This window comes from Oncorhynchus nerka, linkage group LG24, assembly GCF_034236695.1.
Source record: "Oncorhynchus nerka isolate Pitt River linkage group LG24, Oner_Uvic_2.0, whole genome shotgun sequence".
Classification (NCBI taxonomy): domain Eukaryota; kingdom Metazoa; phylum Chordata; class Actinopteri; order Salmoniformes; family Salmonidae; genus Oncorhynchus; species Oncorhynchus nerka.
In genome coordinates this window covers 25,615,909-25,630,983 of record NC_088419.1, presented here as the reverse complement: position 1 = coordinate 25,630,983, position 15,075 = coordinate 25,615,909, and the positions used below count along the sequence as shown (strand labels likewise).

General features: G+C 45.6%; 1 protein-coding gene across 6 annotated transcripts in view; it reads right to left on the bottom strand.

Annotated features, from left to right (window-relative positions):
• Nucleotides 1–15,075, bottom strand: part of LOC115107727 (protein FAM184A-like) — a 116,273-nt gene that overhangs the window by 61,795 nt on the left and 39,403 nt on the right. For all 6 annotated transcript variants that reach the window (XM_029631307.2, XM_065008763.1, XM_029631309.2 and 3 more), the window contains one exon: nucleotides 4,527–5,381. In XM_029631307.2, coding sequence (XP_029487167.1) covers nucleotides 4,527–5,381 — 855 coding nt within the window. The remainder of the gene's footprint in view (nucleotides 1–4,526; nucleotides 5,382–15,075) is intronic.

Sequence of the window (15,075 nt, the reverse complement as noted above, 5' to 3'; positions counted from 1 at the left end):
TCACCACGTGCTCTCACCACTGGTGTCCCCCAGGGCTCTGTTCTAGGCCCTCTCCTATTCTCGCTATACACCAAGTCACTTGGCTCTGTCATAACCTCACATGGTCTCTCCTATCATTGCTATGCAGACGACACACAATTAATCTTCTCCTTTCCCCCTTCTGACGACCAGGTGGCGAATCGCATCTCTGGCAGACATATCAGTGTGGATGACGGATCATCACCTCAAGCTGAACCTCGGCAAGACGGAGCTACTCTTCCTCCCGGGAAGGACTGCCCGTTCCATGATCTCGCCATCACGGTTGACAACTCCATTGTGTCCTCGTCCCAGAGCGCTAAGAACCTTGGCGTGATCCTGGACAACACCCTGTCGTTCTCAAATAACATCAAGGCGGTGGCCCGTTCCTGTAGGTTCATGCTCTACAACATCCATGAAGTACGACCCTGCCTCACACAGGAAGCGGCGCAGGTCCTAATCCAGGCACTTGTCATCTCCCGTCTGGATTACTGCAACTTCGCTGTTGGCTGGGCTCCCTGCCTGTGCCATTAAACCCCTACAACTCATCCAGAACGCCGCAGCCCGTCTGGTGTTCAACCTTCCCAAGTTCTCTCACGTCACCCCGCTCCTCCGCTCTCTCCACTGGCTTCCAGTTGAAGCTCGCATCCGCTACAAGACCATGGTGCTTGCCTACGGAGCTGTGAGGGGAACGGCACCTCACTACCTCCAGGCTCTGATCAGGCCCTACACCCAAACAAGGGCACTGCGTTCATCCACCTCTGGCCTGCTCGCCTCCCTACCACTGAGGAAGTACAGTTCCCGCTCAGCCCAGTCAAAACTGTTCGCTGCTCTGGCCCCCAATGGTGGAACAAACTCCCTCACGACGCCAGGACAGCGGAGTCAATCACCACCTTCCGGAGACACCTGAAACCCCACCTCTTTAAGGAATACCTAGGATAGGATAAAGTAATCCTTCTCCCCCTCCCCCCTTAAAAGACCTAGATGCACTATTGTAAAGTGGCTGTTCCACTGGATGTCATAAGGTGAAAGCACCAATTTGTAAGTCGCTCTGGATAAGAGCGTCTGCTAAATGACTTAAATGTAAATGTAAATGATTTAGCAGACGCTCTTATCCAGAGCGACTTACAAATTGGTGCGTTCACCTTATGACATCCAGTGGAACAGCCACTTTACAATAGTGCATCTAAATCTTTAAGGGGGTGAGAAGGATTACTTTATCCTATCCTAGGTATTCCTGAAAGAGGTGGGGTTTCAGGTGTCTCCGGAAGGTGGTGATTGACTCCGCTGTCCTGGCGTCGTGAGGGAGTTTGTTCCACCATTGGGGGCCAGAGCAGCGAACAGTTTTGACTGGGCTGAGCGGAACTGTACTTCCTCAGTGGTAGGGAGGCGAGCAGGCCAGAGGTGGATGAACGCAGTGCCCTTGTTTGGGTGTAGGGCCTGATCAGAGCCTGGAGGTACTGAGGTGCCGTTCCCTCACAGCTCCGTAGGCAAGCACCATGGTCTTGTAGCGGATGCGAGCTTCAACTGGAAGCCAGTGGAGGGAGCGGAGGAGCGGGGTGACGTGAGAGAACTTGGGAAGGTTGAACACCAGACGGGCTGCGTGCGTTCTGGGATGAGTTGTAGGGGTTTAATGGCACAGGCAGGGAGCCCAGCCAACAGCGAGTTGCAGTAATCCAGACGGAGATGACAAGTGCCTGGATTAGGACCTGCGCCGCTTCCTGTGTGAGGCAGGGTCGTATCTGCGGATGTTGTAGAGCATGAACCTACAGGAACGGGCCACCGCCTTGATGTTAGTTGAGAACGACAGGGTGTTGTCCAGGATCACGCCAAGGTTCTTAGCGCTCTGGGAGGAGGACACAATGGAGTTGTCAACCGTGATGGCGAGATCATGGAACGGGCAGTCCTTTTCCGGGAGGAAGAGCAGCTCCGTCTTGCCGAGGTTCAGCTTGAGGTGGTGATCCGTCATCCACACTGATATGTCTGCCAGACATGCAGAGATGCGATTCGCCACCTGGTCATCAGAAGGGGGAAAGGAGAAGATTAATTGTGTGTCGTCTGCATAGCAATGATAGGAGAGACCATGTGAGGTTATGACAGAGCCAAGTGACTTGGTGTATAGCGAGAATAGGAGAGGGCCTAGAACAGAGCCCTGGGGGACGCCAGTGGTGAGAGCGCGTGGTGAGGAGACAGATTCTCGCCACGCCACCTGGTAGGAGCGACCTGTCAGGTAGGACGCAATCCAAGCGTGGGCCGCGCCGGAGATGCCCAACTCGGAGAGGGTGGAGAGGAGGATCTGATGGTTCACAGTATCGAAGGCAGCCGATAGGTCTAGAAGGATGAGAGCAGAGGAGAGAGAGTTAGCTTTAGCAGTGCGGAGCGCCTCCGTGATACAGAGAAGAGCAGTCTCAGTTGAATGACTAGTCTTGAAACCTGACTGATTTGGATCAAGAAGGTCATTCTGAGAGAGATAGCGGGAGAGCTGGCCAAGGACGGCACGTTCAAGAGTTTTGGAGAGAAAAGAAAGAAGGGATACTGGTCTGTAGTTGTTGACATCGGAGGGATCGAGTGTAGGTTTTTTCAGAAGGGGTGCAACTCTCGCTCTCTTGAAGACGGAAGGGACGTAGCCAGCGGTCAGGGATGAGTTGATGAGCGAGGTGAGGTAAGGGAGAAGGTCTCCGGAAATGGTCTGGAGAAGAGAGGAGGGGATAGGGTCAAGCGGGCAGGTTGTTGGGCGGCCGGCCGTCACAAGACGCGAGATTTCATCTGGAGAGAGAGGGGAGAAAGAGGTCAGAGCACAGGGTAGGGCAGTGTGAGCAGAACCAGCGGTGTCGTTTGACTTAGCAAACGAGGATCGGATGTCGTCGACCTTCTTTTCAAAATGGTTGACGAAGTCATCTGCAGAGAGGGAGGAGGGGGGGGGAGGGGGAGAAGATCTTGTCAGGAGTAAGAGAGGGGATGCATTCTGATTGGTCCGTGTGGTATGATTTCCCTGATGACCAGTTGCTGGTGTGTGTGTGTGATGAGCTGTTTAGGTGGAGAGGACACGCTTTAATCACCCTCACAGTTTGTTTTGTTTCCCTTAATGAAAAATCAAATTGTGGCGGCATGACTGATATCGTCGTGTCACACCTGAGCACCCGTCCCATAATAAACTGACTGGAAGAGCTCCTGGGAGCGATCCATTAAAATACATTCAGAGAAAGTAGCTAAAAAGATCCAGCAATACATGTTACAGAGACTAGGCCTTTGGCTGACTGAAAGGGACATCTGTAATAACCAGTGTTATAGGGTACATTCCTCCCTGAGTCAAAGCAAAGTTATTTTTGCCATCTCCACCGTGCCACACATATGAATGTGACGAGACTGACAGCTTCTCTGAGCCAGGCGAATTCATTCATCAGAATAATGAGAAAGTTTCTATTGCAATTCCTTTGGATATATCCAAAGGTAAAACAAACTAAAGTGCACATAGTTTGCTGCTATTTCAGCTGCTTGATGTGATAGTGTGTTAGCTTTAGTTGGCTAGCTAGCTAGCAAAGGAGAAGTAACGTTAGCCTAGCAATATTTTATTGGACAATCAGCTGGCTGTTGCCTATTTATAAATGATTTATCTCGTCATAGTTGTCTCTCATCATCATTGAACCTCTGCTAGTTAGCTACATGCCAATGATGTGTTTAGCATAGCAACATGGAATGAATAGAATGAACAACAGATGAAAACATGAGAATAGAATTAACGACCAGTCTGTTTTGTTAGCAACTTCAGAACTAAGAACTGTTTTTTTGCCCGGACTATATAGTCTGCTGGAAGGATGAAATAAAACAAATGTACTCATTAAAATGACATGAAAACATGTTAATATTTTAAATATATTGCCAACCATTTTATAAAAGCAATACGGCCCTCGAACCCAGGATTATCGTGTGATAACCTCATCCTAAAAACAGCCCTTAGTTGGGAGTTTTCACACAATAATCCCCCGGGTTCTCATGCCTTATTGCTTAATTATATGATTCCAACTGTTTTAATCTATATCGCACATCAAATCGCAACAGCAATGTTTGATAAAAACATTCCCCCATATCGTGTAACCCTAGGTAGGAGGAGCATTCTAGGTAGGAGCATTTTTGGTAAAATCAAAATGATGAAACATTAGGAGAGTGTGAATGATGAAGAGGTCTAATTATGGCAATTTAAATGGACCCTTAAATTTAGATCAAACTGTGGATTACACTTTTTTAATCCTGCGCACTTCAAAGTTTGATTTGAACTTCTAATCATTTCATTAAATGACTATTAAACCACAATGGGATTTTCAGGATTAAGATATTAACTGCTTTCTGGGTTTAAGGATAACAGGGTTTAAAGATTACAGTGATAATTTAACATCAATGCTACATATGCTCTACTATGAAGTTCACTCATGTATCTCTTTAAGACTAATATCTTTGGGCTCTTTCATTAGGATGTTTAAGCCACAGTTGGGTATCTCCACAGGCTCTCTTACCTTGATATTGCTCTCGGCTGCAGTGAGCGAGGCCTGCAGTTTGTGGGACTTCTCCCTATGTTCCCGGGCCTCCGCCTGCACCCTCTGCAGCTCGGAGCGCAGCTTCCCCAGGGTCTTCTGCAGCGCTGCCTCCTGCATGTGGAACTCCCTCCGCAGCTCCGCCTCAGTCTTCTTCCAGGCCTGCAGGTTATCTGCGGTGAGCTGCTGCGTGCGCTTCATGGCCTCTAGCTCGCGCTCATAGAACGCTTGGGCCTTGTTGAGCTTGGCCTCGTACTCCTCCACCAGCCTCTTCTTGTCCCCCTTCACCTCCTCCACACGCTCCGACAGGGACTCCACCTCCACCTTGTGCAGATGGCCCAGTTTCTCCTGGTCCTTGCTGTGGTTCTGGTTCTGGCTTTGGTGGCTGCGGAGCAGCTCCGACACCTCCTGCCGATGGTTGGCCTTTAGCTCCTCCAGGGCCAGCTTCTTCTCCTGCTCAAACTGGGCCTGCGCCGTGCCGAAAGAGCGCAGCTTCTCCTCGAACGAGTGCCGCATCTCCTCCACCTCGCGGGACATGGTGACAACACGCTGTGTGTGCTGGGCCTCAGTGCAGAGCTGCATGTCCTCCACACGCTGCCGGTAGGTCTCGAACTCGGCAAGGGCCTGGCGTTTCATGCGCTCGTGCAGCTCCATGGACTCCTCGAGCGACTGGATGCGCTGCTTAAGGTCCATCTCATCGCTGATCTTACTCTTGTACTGCATGATCTTTTCCCGTGTCTCGGACAAGATCTGCTGCACCTCCTCCTCGTGAGCCTCCTTCAGTGTCTGGATGGCCGCCTCGTGCTCGTCGTTCTTGGTGTTCAGAGCGTAGATCACCTTGGGGAGGCAAAGAGAGCATCAGTATGATGGTTGAGAAAGGACAGCATAGAACGGGTGCTGGAGATCAAAGTAAATGTTCACCAGTAAGAAAGTTAAAACTGTGTGGGGATATGTTAGCATTGTCCTCAAACTAAAAGGGATACCTTGAAGGTTTATCATTACTTTGACTTCCTGCAACAATCAAAAAACCACTTATGAGACAGATGATTGACAGTTAAGTGAGTGGCTGACCTTTAAATCCCAAAAATGACTTCCAACTGAAAGCCTGGATAATCTGAATACAAAGTGATTTTCTGGTCACACAGAATTTAGGGGGGAAATACGTTTTACATTTACAGTTCAAAAGCCATGAGAAATTCCCCCTAATCTTAATCCTCCCTCCCCTCTACTGATCCAGGGTGCTGGCTCCAGGCTGCTGCCCTACGGAATAAGGCTATTTGTTTTGTCACCAGATAAACCTAGTCAATAATTCATCACTTTAATACTTTTGAAAACGCCTGTCATAAGAAGATTTGGAAAATAAAATGCCCTTTTCAGAGAATTGTATCCATATTTTATATGCCAGGGTAAATAACCTGGGCAGGACTGTGCATCTCTTAAACGTGTTGCCAACTTCCCTGTGTTTTTAATATGTTCAAATGTTCAGAAAATTTTCATTTTTAAACCGACTCCTATTGGCATCACTCGTACGACTGTCCGTTACAGCTCTCCATCAAATAAGAGCAGATGCAATACATTGTTCCCAGCCAGGTAGGACAACATTTTAATCAAAGGTTTATTCAAGTAAATACTAAACCAACAGGCATTTCTTGTTTGCTATTGTGACCTCTACTGCTGTGCCATATCTCAATCGCATTGCAAGCTCTCAAAGGAGATAAAAGGCCTATGCAGCAGGATCCCAGCTCAATTCCCATTATAAACATAATATTAATCTTTTAATACCCTCAATGAAAGGCATTCTATGGGAATGAAAGGGCCCCAGCTTGTGAAGTTTCTCACGAGCGATGAGGGCTGAGTCAGAATTCATTTCCATAATTGTTTTGACAAATGACTAGGGGAAAGAGCTAAAAGTTCTGGGCCTATCTGGTGTTGGCGCGGCAATCTAGCCAGCCACATATGAAGAGAGAGATAGAGAGGGAGTGATAAAGAGTGAGATAAAGAGAGAGAGAGAGAGATGATAGAGAGAGTGCGGTCTGCAGTCCCATAGGCTCAGCGGGTGAAAGCAGTGGACTGAGAGACAATGGCTTTGGCAGAGAAGTGTGCAGTGATGTCATCATCCCATAATGATTCTCTCCTCCATTTGACCTGAGAGGAACCCTGTTGGCCTGCTGCCTGCCCTCCTCTCTCTCTCTTTCTCTCGCTCTCAAAAATATCGACATCATAGTTATGTATTGATCAAACTCCCAACTCAACGTAGTAAATTATTGCTGCTGCCTGGATAAGTGAGCGGAAAAGGTCTCCATGTGTTATTAACATCAGCCGTTCCCACCTCCACAGATCAATGTGTGGAACTGCTGGCTGACTCCAATAGAATGATATGGTCAATCCCACTAAGGCAAATTTTGAGTGGTTGAAATCCCAGCCTTGTGCACTTTGCGCCAAAAAATGTGAAAGCTGAATCAGTGATTCTAGATGTATACATTCATCACTGATGGGATGTAGTCAATCTGAAACATGAGCCAAAAGCCCCAAGAGTTGGCCTGGACCTACTTAGTGCTACTGAAGCTAGGAATGTGTGGTCTCAGTCATAACACTAAGCTACAACACCTGCAGAGAGTTAAGCCTCATTCATGTTCCCAGAATGGTTTGAAGATGCTGAAGATAGAGAAGAAAGAGTGATCCATTAGATCACAAAAGGCAAAGACACCTCAGGGCTACACTGGAGATGGTTCTGGGCTCAGGTTTCAGAGCGAACTACTCAATATTCCCCATCAGACTCTGTCATACAGAATACTGATACACAAACGAGTATGAAATCGGACTTATTGCCATAAATGAATGATGATCAAGGATTCCAGGTGACAAGATTGAGACATAGAAATGAACCGGGATGGTCAACTCAAAGCTCTCTGGTTGTGGGTGTTCATATCTAGGCTGAAGTCAGCATGAGGCATCATCTGCCTCAACAGGGGAGGGCTCAGTTCTGACAAATCCACTTCTTCTCTTCTTCTCCTAGCACTGGGGCTTTAAAATCACTCCTATTGCCCAGTGCAGGGGTCATTACTAATCTGCAAATGGGACCTTGATGATAGATATTATTACCGCCATTTGCAGAGCAGTGCGGAAGGGTAACACATTGTTCAGTACAATGGGGAACTCGGTAAACGGGGCCAAATTAGCTTTGAGCGGTGGTAACTGCCTTGGTGTGGCTGCAATCACATTCTGCTCTGTGCTGGAGATCAAAATATGATGTATTTTCAGCCTTAACGGACAGCCCTGCAGAATGACTGACTGCCATCTCAATGCCCTGGCGGTCATCAATGTTCAGCTGCTTTGCCATTGACTGTCTGCATCAGTATTCAGTTGAGGCCAACACAAAGGCAATCTTGCTTATGTTTCCAGTTTTGTAAACCTAATTCCTGACTTGTATTCAGTATTAGTTGGACTAAGTAACGTACGAATATACTGTAGCACATCAACCACCTTCGAGGCCCCTTAAAGAAGTGAGATGCTGATTCGCTAAGCTACTGAATATGCATTAAGTGTGGAAAAGGATAGAATGAAGTCGAAAGATAGCCTAGTGCTAATTACAGTAATTACATGCACATTTTCCACTAAACTGCAAGGTGCACCTTAATCCAGAAGGTAATTGAGGCAGATGATGGGGTAGGACTGGGCTGGCTCTGTAAACGTAAGGCAGATGATGGGGTAGGACTGGGCTGGCTCTGTAAACGCTACTTGGTTTCATACAGAGGGAACACTATGATGAGCTTCTCCAGCAGTGTGACACCCCCACTGCAGCATTTACATGGCCTGATGGTGAATATGTTTGTTTTAAAAGCCTGACTTAGCAGCAGTCCACATATTAATGTATTATTTTTCCCGCTCTCATTTTTAAGCCCTTTAAGATTATGGTTTGCGTACATAGGCAGTAGTTGTGTAAATAGTCTTTACACAAGTCATTGCATAATCTTATCTAAGGCAGGTTTGATTGATTGCAGTGTCATTGCTCTGGGAGTCACTGCTCTGAATGCACTATATGGCGTTTCTTCATAGAGAAACTCCAGACACTCACTCACTGATGTTGTGTTGGCGTTCCTCTCTCTGTTCTGTTGCGTAACTGTATTGGTGCGTTCTTAGTTATTGGGATAGATGGTTTTTTCCACAGCTTCATTACAGTGATGAATATTTCACACGCTCTATATATAATCTGCAATATTCATTTACAACTCTTGGTCTAATCATGATGCGCTGTACTGTAGGCTGAGATTAGAAACGTTGACTTCCCTATCGGTCTTCCATTGAGATTTAACACATTTGAATTACAACCGAGACACATGGCAAAGGTCACAGAAAGTGATGTGCTCCACTTGCCTTCAGACAGGAAGTGCCTGTGTTAATGGAGGGTGGAGTGGTTACCTTTAATGTGTGGGTGCAAAATAAATGAGTCATGCCCCAATTTGTCTCTGATTCATCTAACTACCCTGAAAGCCTAACTGAATGAGATCTAATTCTAAAGCACTGCAATCTCCTCCTTCAGAAATGTAATGGTTGATTAAGATAATTAAATCACATGCCTCTCATTTTAATATTGTAAATATGCTTCCTTCCAACAGCATTGTCTATGGTCCCTGATCTTCCTCGGATACTAAAGCAGATGAAACCAGAGGACTCAGATACTAATGCAGAGGACTCATGCCAACTTTTGGGATACTGCCTGATCAATCTCTAATACTGTGTACTAGACTGCAGCACTGGATGGTGAGAAAAGCCTTGATTACAGTGGTTCCCATTTCCTTAGCCGGCCTTGACAGGTTTAGTCTGTTTTACCAGGGGGATTTAGTGCCTGCTGCTGGAAGGCACGGTTGCCAGGCCCCTGATGTCATCCAACTTGGGCAGCACCCTCTCTAGGAGGTGGAGGCTGTTAGCAGGGCAGAACACAGAACACATCTGTAATTATCTGCTGGAAAGGAACAGTGTAAACGTCTGTCTGAGAATGTGTCCAGGACTGGACCTACTACATCTTACCAGCCACTCAAATACATTTCTTACTTTGAGGTAATTTTATAGCATTTCAATTCAGATAACTTTGAGTAGAGAGACAGACATTATTGGTCAAAATATCCATATGTATGACTTGCTTTGATCTGTAGCTATTTGCCATAGAACATGATGAGAACAGACTGTGGCGTTTGCTGGAGAAGCTGCCTGTATAAATGTGCATGTGATCATGTCTCCACACATGACTGGATGACACCTCGAACAATGCAAGAGGACAAAATGGTTTAAAGATCTGGAAATGACAGAAAAGCTCTTTATAGATCAATATCTTCACATCAAAATAACAACAGTATTTTGGAGCCTATTTTTTGAGTGAGGCGACAGACAAGGCATCTCCTAGTGGGGTTCGGAGCATCCTTTTCAGAGAGCATCGCAGGCAGCGTGCTGTGGAGAATTTGTTATGTGATCCATCGCCCTAGGGGGAAACAGGCTGATCAGCCGGGGAAGAAAAAGCACTTCTGTTGGCCTCCTTTCTCCCCCTCATCCCAGGGACTAGCTGGAGAAATCAGGCAGAGGGAGTGGAGTACTAGAGGACTTTGACTGGCCTTGTACATAGCGCTCCATCAGCACAGCGACGAACAACTTTCTAAAGCACCGCCTTGGAAACCAGGCCCTGGACGGTTGTGGAGTTGAGGGAGGTATTACAGAGATACATTCCACACGCTGCCAAGTCTGATATGCTCAATCCCAAATCTAATAGTCACGCCATCATCTCAACAGTGTTTTATGTTTACTTCAAAAGAGCTGTCCAGGTTACATGATGCTCCTTGCGCGAGGCAATATGGAATCAGATTGTCTGCCAAGGAGGTAAGTGTTCTTCCACTCCTCAGTTACTTGGGTTCAGTGGGCCTCTCTGTTGGGGGGCTGAAACGGGGAGGGATATGGGCCAGACTACGAGATTCCACGGTGTCAGTGACCCTGATATGACAGTCTGTCTGGGGGGGGTCAGTCGGTCTGTTTGTCTCTTGGCTGTCTCTCCTCACCATCTCCAGAGCCCAACAGGACTGGGTAGTGGGTAGTGGTGGGCAGCATAATCTCTCATGGAAAGACCACGTAAACATAAAATGATTTTGTAGAGCTGTCATGACACAACAAGATGAGTGAGATAAAGCAGCATTACTTCCGGTGCTTGGGTTTTTCCTCACTGATTATTTGGGCAAATCACAATTTTGCAGGTGTTAGCATCTTTCGAATTTCGAAATGGGAGGGGACATTTAGCCATAGACTTGCCCGTAACTTGCAAAGAGAGAGGGTGGAGCTCTTTGTTTCTGGTTCCGATCTTCGTTCTCCCTCTTCTCTTAGCACTGTATGGACCCAGAACTTAAATCGAGCATCTGACGCAAGACTTTAGTTCCAGGTTAACCGAGAATATGGGCAGAGAGAGACATCAGCTCTACCCACACAGGGCAGGCCTGCCCTGCCCATGCATGGGCTCATCAAGAGTCTTTACAGGCCTTCTGCTGTCTGGAGAAAAACCCATGTGAGAGTAAGCACGGGGGGTGCAGGGGGCGGGGGGTTCAATCCCTGTCAGCCTCCATCCCGCAGCCTATTATCGTCGCAACCATAGCCCATGGGCCCCTCCCAAATCACCACCTTGATCTCAGACCTGTCAACAGGGCTTGTCACATCGTGAATGCATAACTCCACTGGAGAAGTGTAAGCCAGGAGAAAGCTCAGTCTTTGAAAGCCCACAGTGCCATTGTTGAGTTAGAGTTCTAGTGATCGAAGAGAGGAAGCTGGGTAGGGGCTGTTCCCTACAATAACTGGTTCTTCTGATCTTAACCTATGCACATTCTTCAGTGCACTTACAGATAGGGCAGTGAATTTTAGATGACGATAATGTGCCAGCCAAATGACCACAGTCAACATAATAACCGTTCGAATAGCAAAGACGCACATCTTCTCCTCTCCTCCTGACCGCATGTGCTTCCATAGAAATAGAATGAATAGAACGGGCGTCCCCATTTAAGTCATGACATAATGGGTGGACTGGCGGCCATTGCAAGTGGACCGATAGGAGCAACACAGGAAGTGTACTGCACCCATCAATATGTGCTGTGATTTGTTGAGTCAACGCAACTGAAATTATATATATATATATATATTTTTTCAAACATTCCATTGCATGAGCCACATCAGTTAAGATCATTTCAATGAACATTCTACATTACCATGGAAATTATTGCATCACAATTGCAGGCAGTTATTGCAAGAGTACCAGTCAAATTGCCAGGGTTGACAATAAATATATTGTAAAAAATTAAATAGAAATTGCCAGGGTTAGAGGTTCTAAGCATGTTCAATCATTCTATTTCTATGTGTGCTGCTTTTGCAGGGAGGGGGGCATTTCCTTGGCAACCGAAGACTCATTTGACCCACCCCTTGCTTTTTCAGCAAGGTGCAACAAAGTTTCATCATGTTGTTAAGAGTCCATGTTTACCGCAGAAACGGCCTTAACAGCACGACTGCCGTTTCTGTCAGCTGGTTCAGTGAGGTGTTTTTTGGTCCACAGCCCCATTGCCCCCTTTCTAGATTCTCTGGACTCTACTTTTCTCCTCTGGGCAAAAGACACTTAACAGATATCTGTAGCTTTCTGACCATAAAAGGTATAGGAGAGTGATTTTAAGTTCAGGCCAGGCGATTTTGCACAAAGAACAAAGTTACATTAAGTAGGCCAGCAGCCAATAGCACCAGGCTTTTATAAACCTTATTTATTTTTGTAGCCCTATATTGTATATAGTTTTTTTTTATGGTGTGTTTTTTATAGTATCCCATGGACTACCAACCACAAATCATTTATTTGATTTGATCTGTATTTCCTTGGTGCAAATAAATTACACCTAAAATTAAACCTAAATCAGCTGAATCCATCCATTCTCACCTTTACCTGTGGCGAATGGGAAGAAATTGGACAAAGTGATGTGTATTTAAGAGAGTGTGCTGTAATTTCAGCTCAATACCCAGCTACTATCTGATGGTAACTCAAACCAGCCTCTGGGAAGGTAGTCGCAGACAGGCTCAGAGTTTCAGGATGTGGGCCAAGTTAATTAAATATCAGCTCTATCCTTGAGCAGCATGGACAATCCAAAGAACACTACGATTTGATGAGAAATTAGGAGAAAGGAAGCAGAAATCCCTACTATTCAAACTGTTAGCTATCCATTATGGGCTTCTTACAGAAGGTTATTTGGCTGGAAAGACGTGGGGATGAGGGAATGTTTCCTACTCATTAGAGACCGCCGATCTGTACCACACAGCTGCACAGTCTTCCCACATCTCATTTATTCAATTCTGTCCTGATTACATCAAAGCCCTCACATACTACTCACCGCTGCATTCCCATTCATAAACCCACTCACTACATCCGTGTCATTAAGAATCCCTTAAAGAATTCTCAGAGGGATTCCTAGAACCTCACTAAACTGGCTAAGCACCACCTGGTCTATCAACTCAAATAAGGAGTCTGTTACAAGCCACATTTGTTTACCACACAGCAATGAATGTGAACCTGGCAAATTGCACTTTATAAGAAGCTGACCAATGCTTGGCTTGGATGAGCCTGTAAAATGAAACTGTACTGAATGTGGTTCTCAGAGCTGATTAAAAGAGTTGAACAGAGGAAAGCTTTTGGCTACACCTGAATAGAGCCTTTAACTGGATGTTAGAACTGGGTCTGATCAATAGACATATCTAGATTTACTGGGACCAGTTGTACAGCTGACCACGTTAGCTCCAGTATGGATTAAAGAAGACTTTACTGTGCCTTTCGGCAGTGAAATACTTAGCGGGGAAACGGCAGTGAGCGAGACATATTATTGACTACTGAGAAATGCACGAATATAGCAAGCAGAAGATGTACAATACAATATCTGGAGTCCAAATCATAGCATCTTATTCAACACAGTGTCCGTGATAACTTTGTACAGTACTTTATACTCTGAACTTTGCATACAGATGAGACAAAATGTTGGAAAACATTTGCTCTGGTGCCATCTGTGGCCCAAACCAATATGGGATGTGGGGAGCGTATAGGTCAGCTCCACTGAGGAGCTACAGGTGTGACTCCAGACCTTTCAGAGCTCAACTGTCTACTGTTGACCTACGCCTGGCTAGACTCCCAAGGAATCTGAGTAGGGATGTCAAAATGTTCAGGCTGCTGCAGTCAGTAAGGAAGCTCTAGGTCTAACACACCTGGCTAAATTGTGTTTAAGAGCTACTTTTATTCTCCAGGGTAAAAGTAGTGAGAAAGATGAATTTATTGTAAAAATCTGTGAGTATCTTTCATTTACTACAAATTATTTTGACATGATAAATTACTGTATTATAAGTGCATTTCCCTATATTGGACAGAACCCGTTACTACATGACCTACAATAATTATGTAATGTGCACAATAATTACTTCCAGAAAATTGGAACGGATATGGCGCCACACAAAACTGGAAGTCTTCCAACTAGCTTGGAAAGACAGTACCGTGCAGTATCGAAGAGCCCTTAAAGCTGCTCGATCATCCTATTTTTCCAACTTAATTGAGGAAAATAAGAACAATCCGAAACGTCTTTTTGATACTGTCGCAAAGCTAACTAAAAAGCAGCATTCCCCAAGTGAGGATGGCTTTCACTTCAGCAGTAATAAATTCATGAATTTCTTTGAGGAAAAGATCATGATTATTAGAAAGCAAATTACGGACTACTCTTTAAATCTGCGTATTCCTTCAAAGCTCAGTTGTCCTGAGTCTGCACAACTCTGCCAGGACCTAGGATCAAGAGAGACACTCAAGTGTTTTAGTACTATATCTCTTGACACAATGATGAAAATAATCATGGCCTCTAAACCTTCAAGCTGCATACTGGACCCTATTCCAACTAAACTACTGAAAGAGCTGCTTCCTGTGCTTGGCCCTCCTATGTTGAACATAATAAACGGCTCTCTATCCACCGGATGTGTATCAAACTCACTAAAAGTGGCAGTAATAAAGCCTCTCTTGAAAAAGCCAAACCTTGACCCAGAAAATATAAAAAACTATTGGCCTATATCGAATCTTCCATTCCTCTCAACATTTTTAGAAAAGGCTGTTGTGCAGCAACTCACTGCCTTCCTGAAGACAAACAATGTATACAAAATGCTTCAGTCTGGTTTTAGAACCCATCATAGCACTGAGACTGCACTTGTGAAGGTGGTAAATTACCTTTAAATGGCATCAGACCGAGGCTCTGTATATGTCCTCGTGCTCCTAGACCTTAGTGCTGCTTTTGATACTATCGATCACCACATTCTTTTGGAGAGATTGGAATCCCAAATTGGTCTACACGGACAAGTTCTGGCCTGGTTTAGATCTTATCTGTTGGAAAGATATCAGTTGGTCTCTGTGAATGGTTTGTCCTCTGACAAATCAACTGTAAATTTCAGTGTTCCTCAAGGTTCCGTTTTAGGACCACTATTGTTTTCACTATATATTTTACTTCTTGGG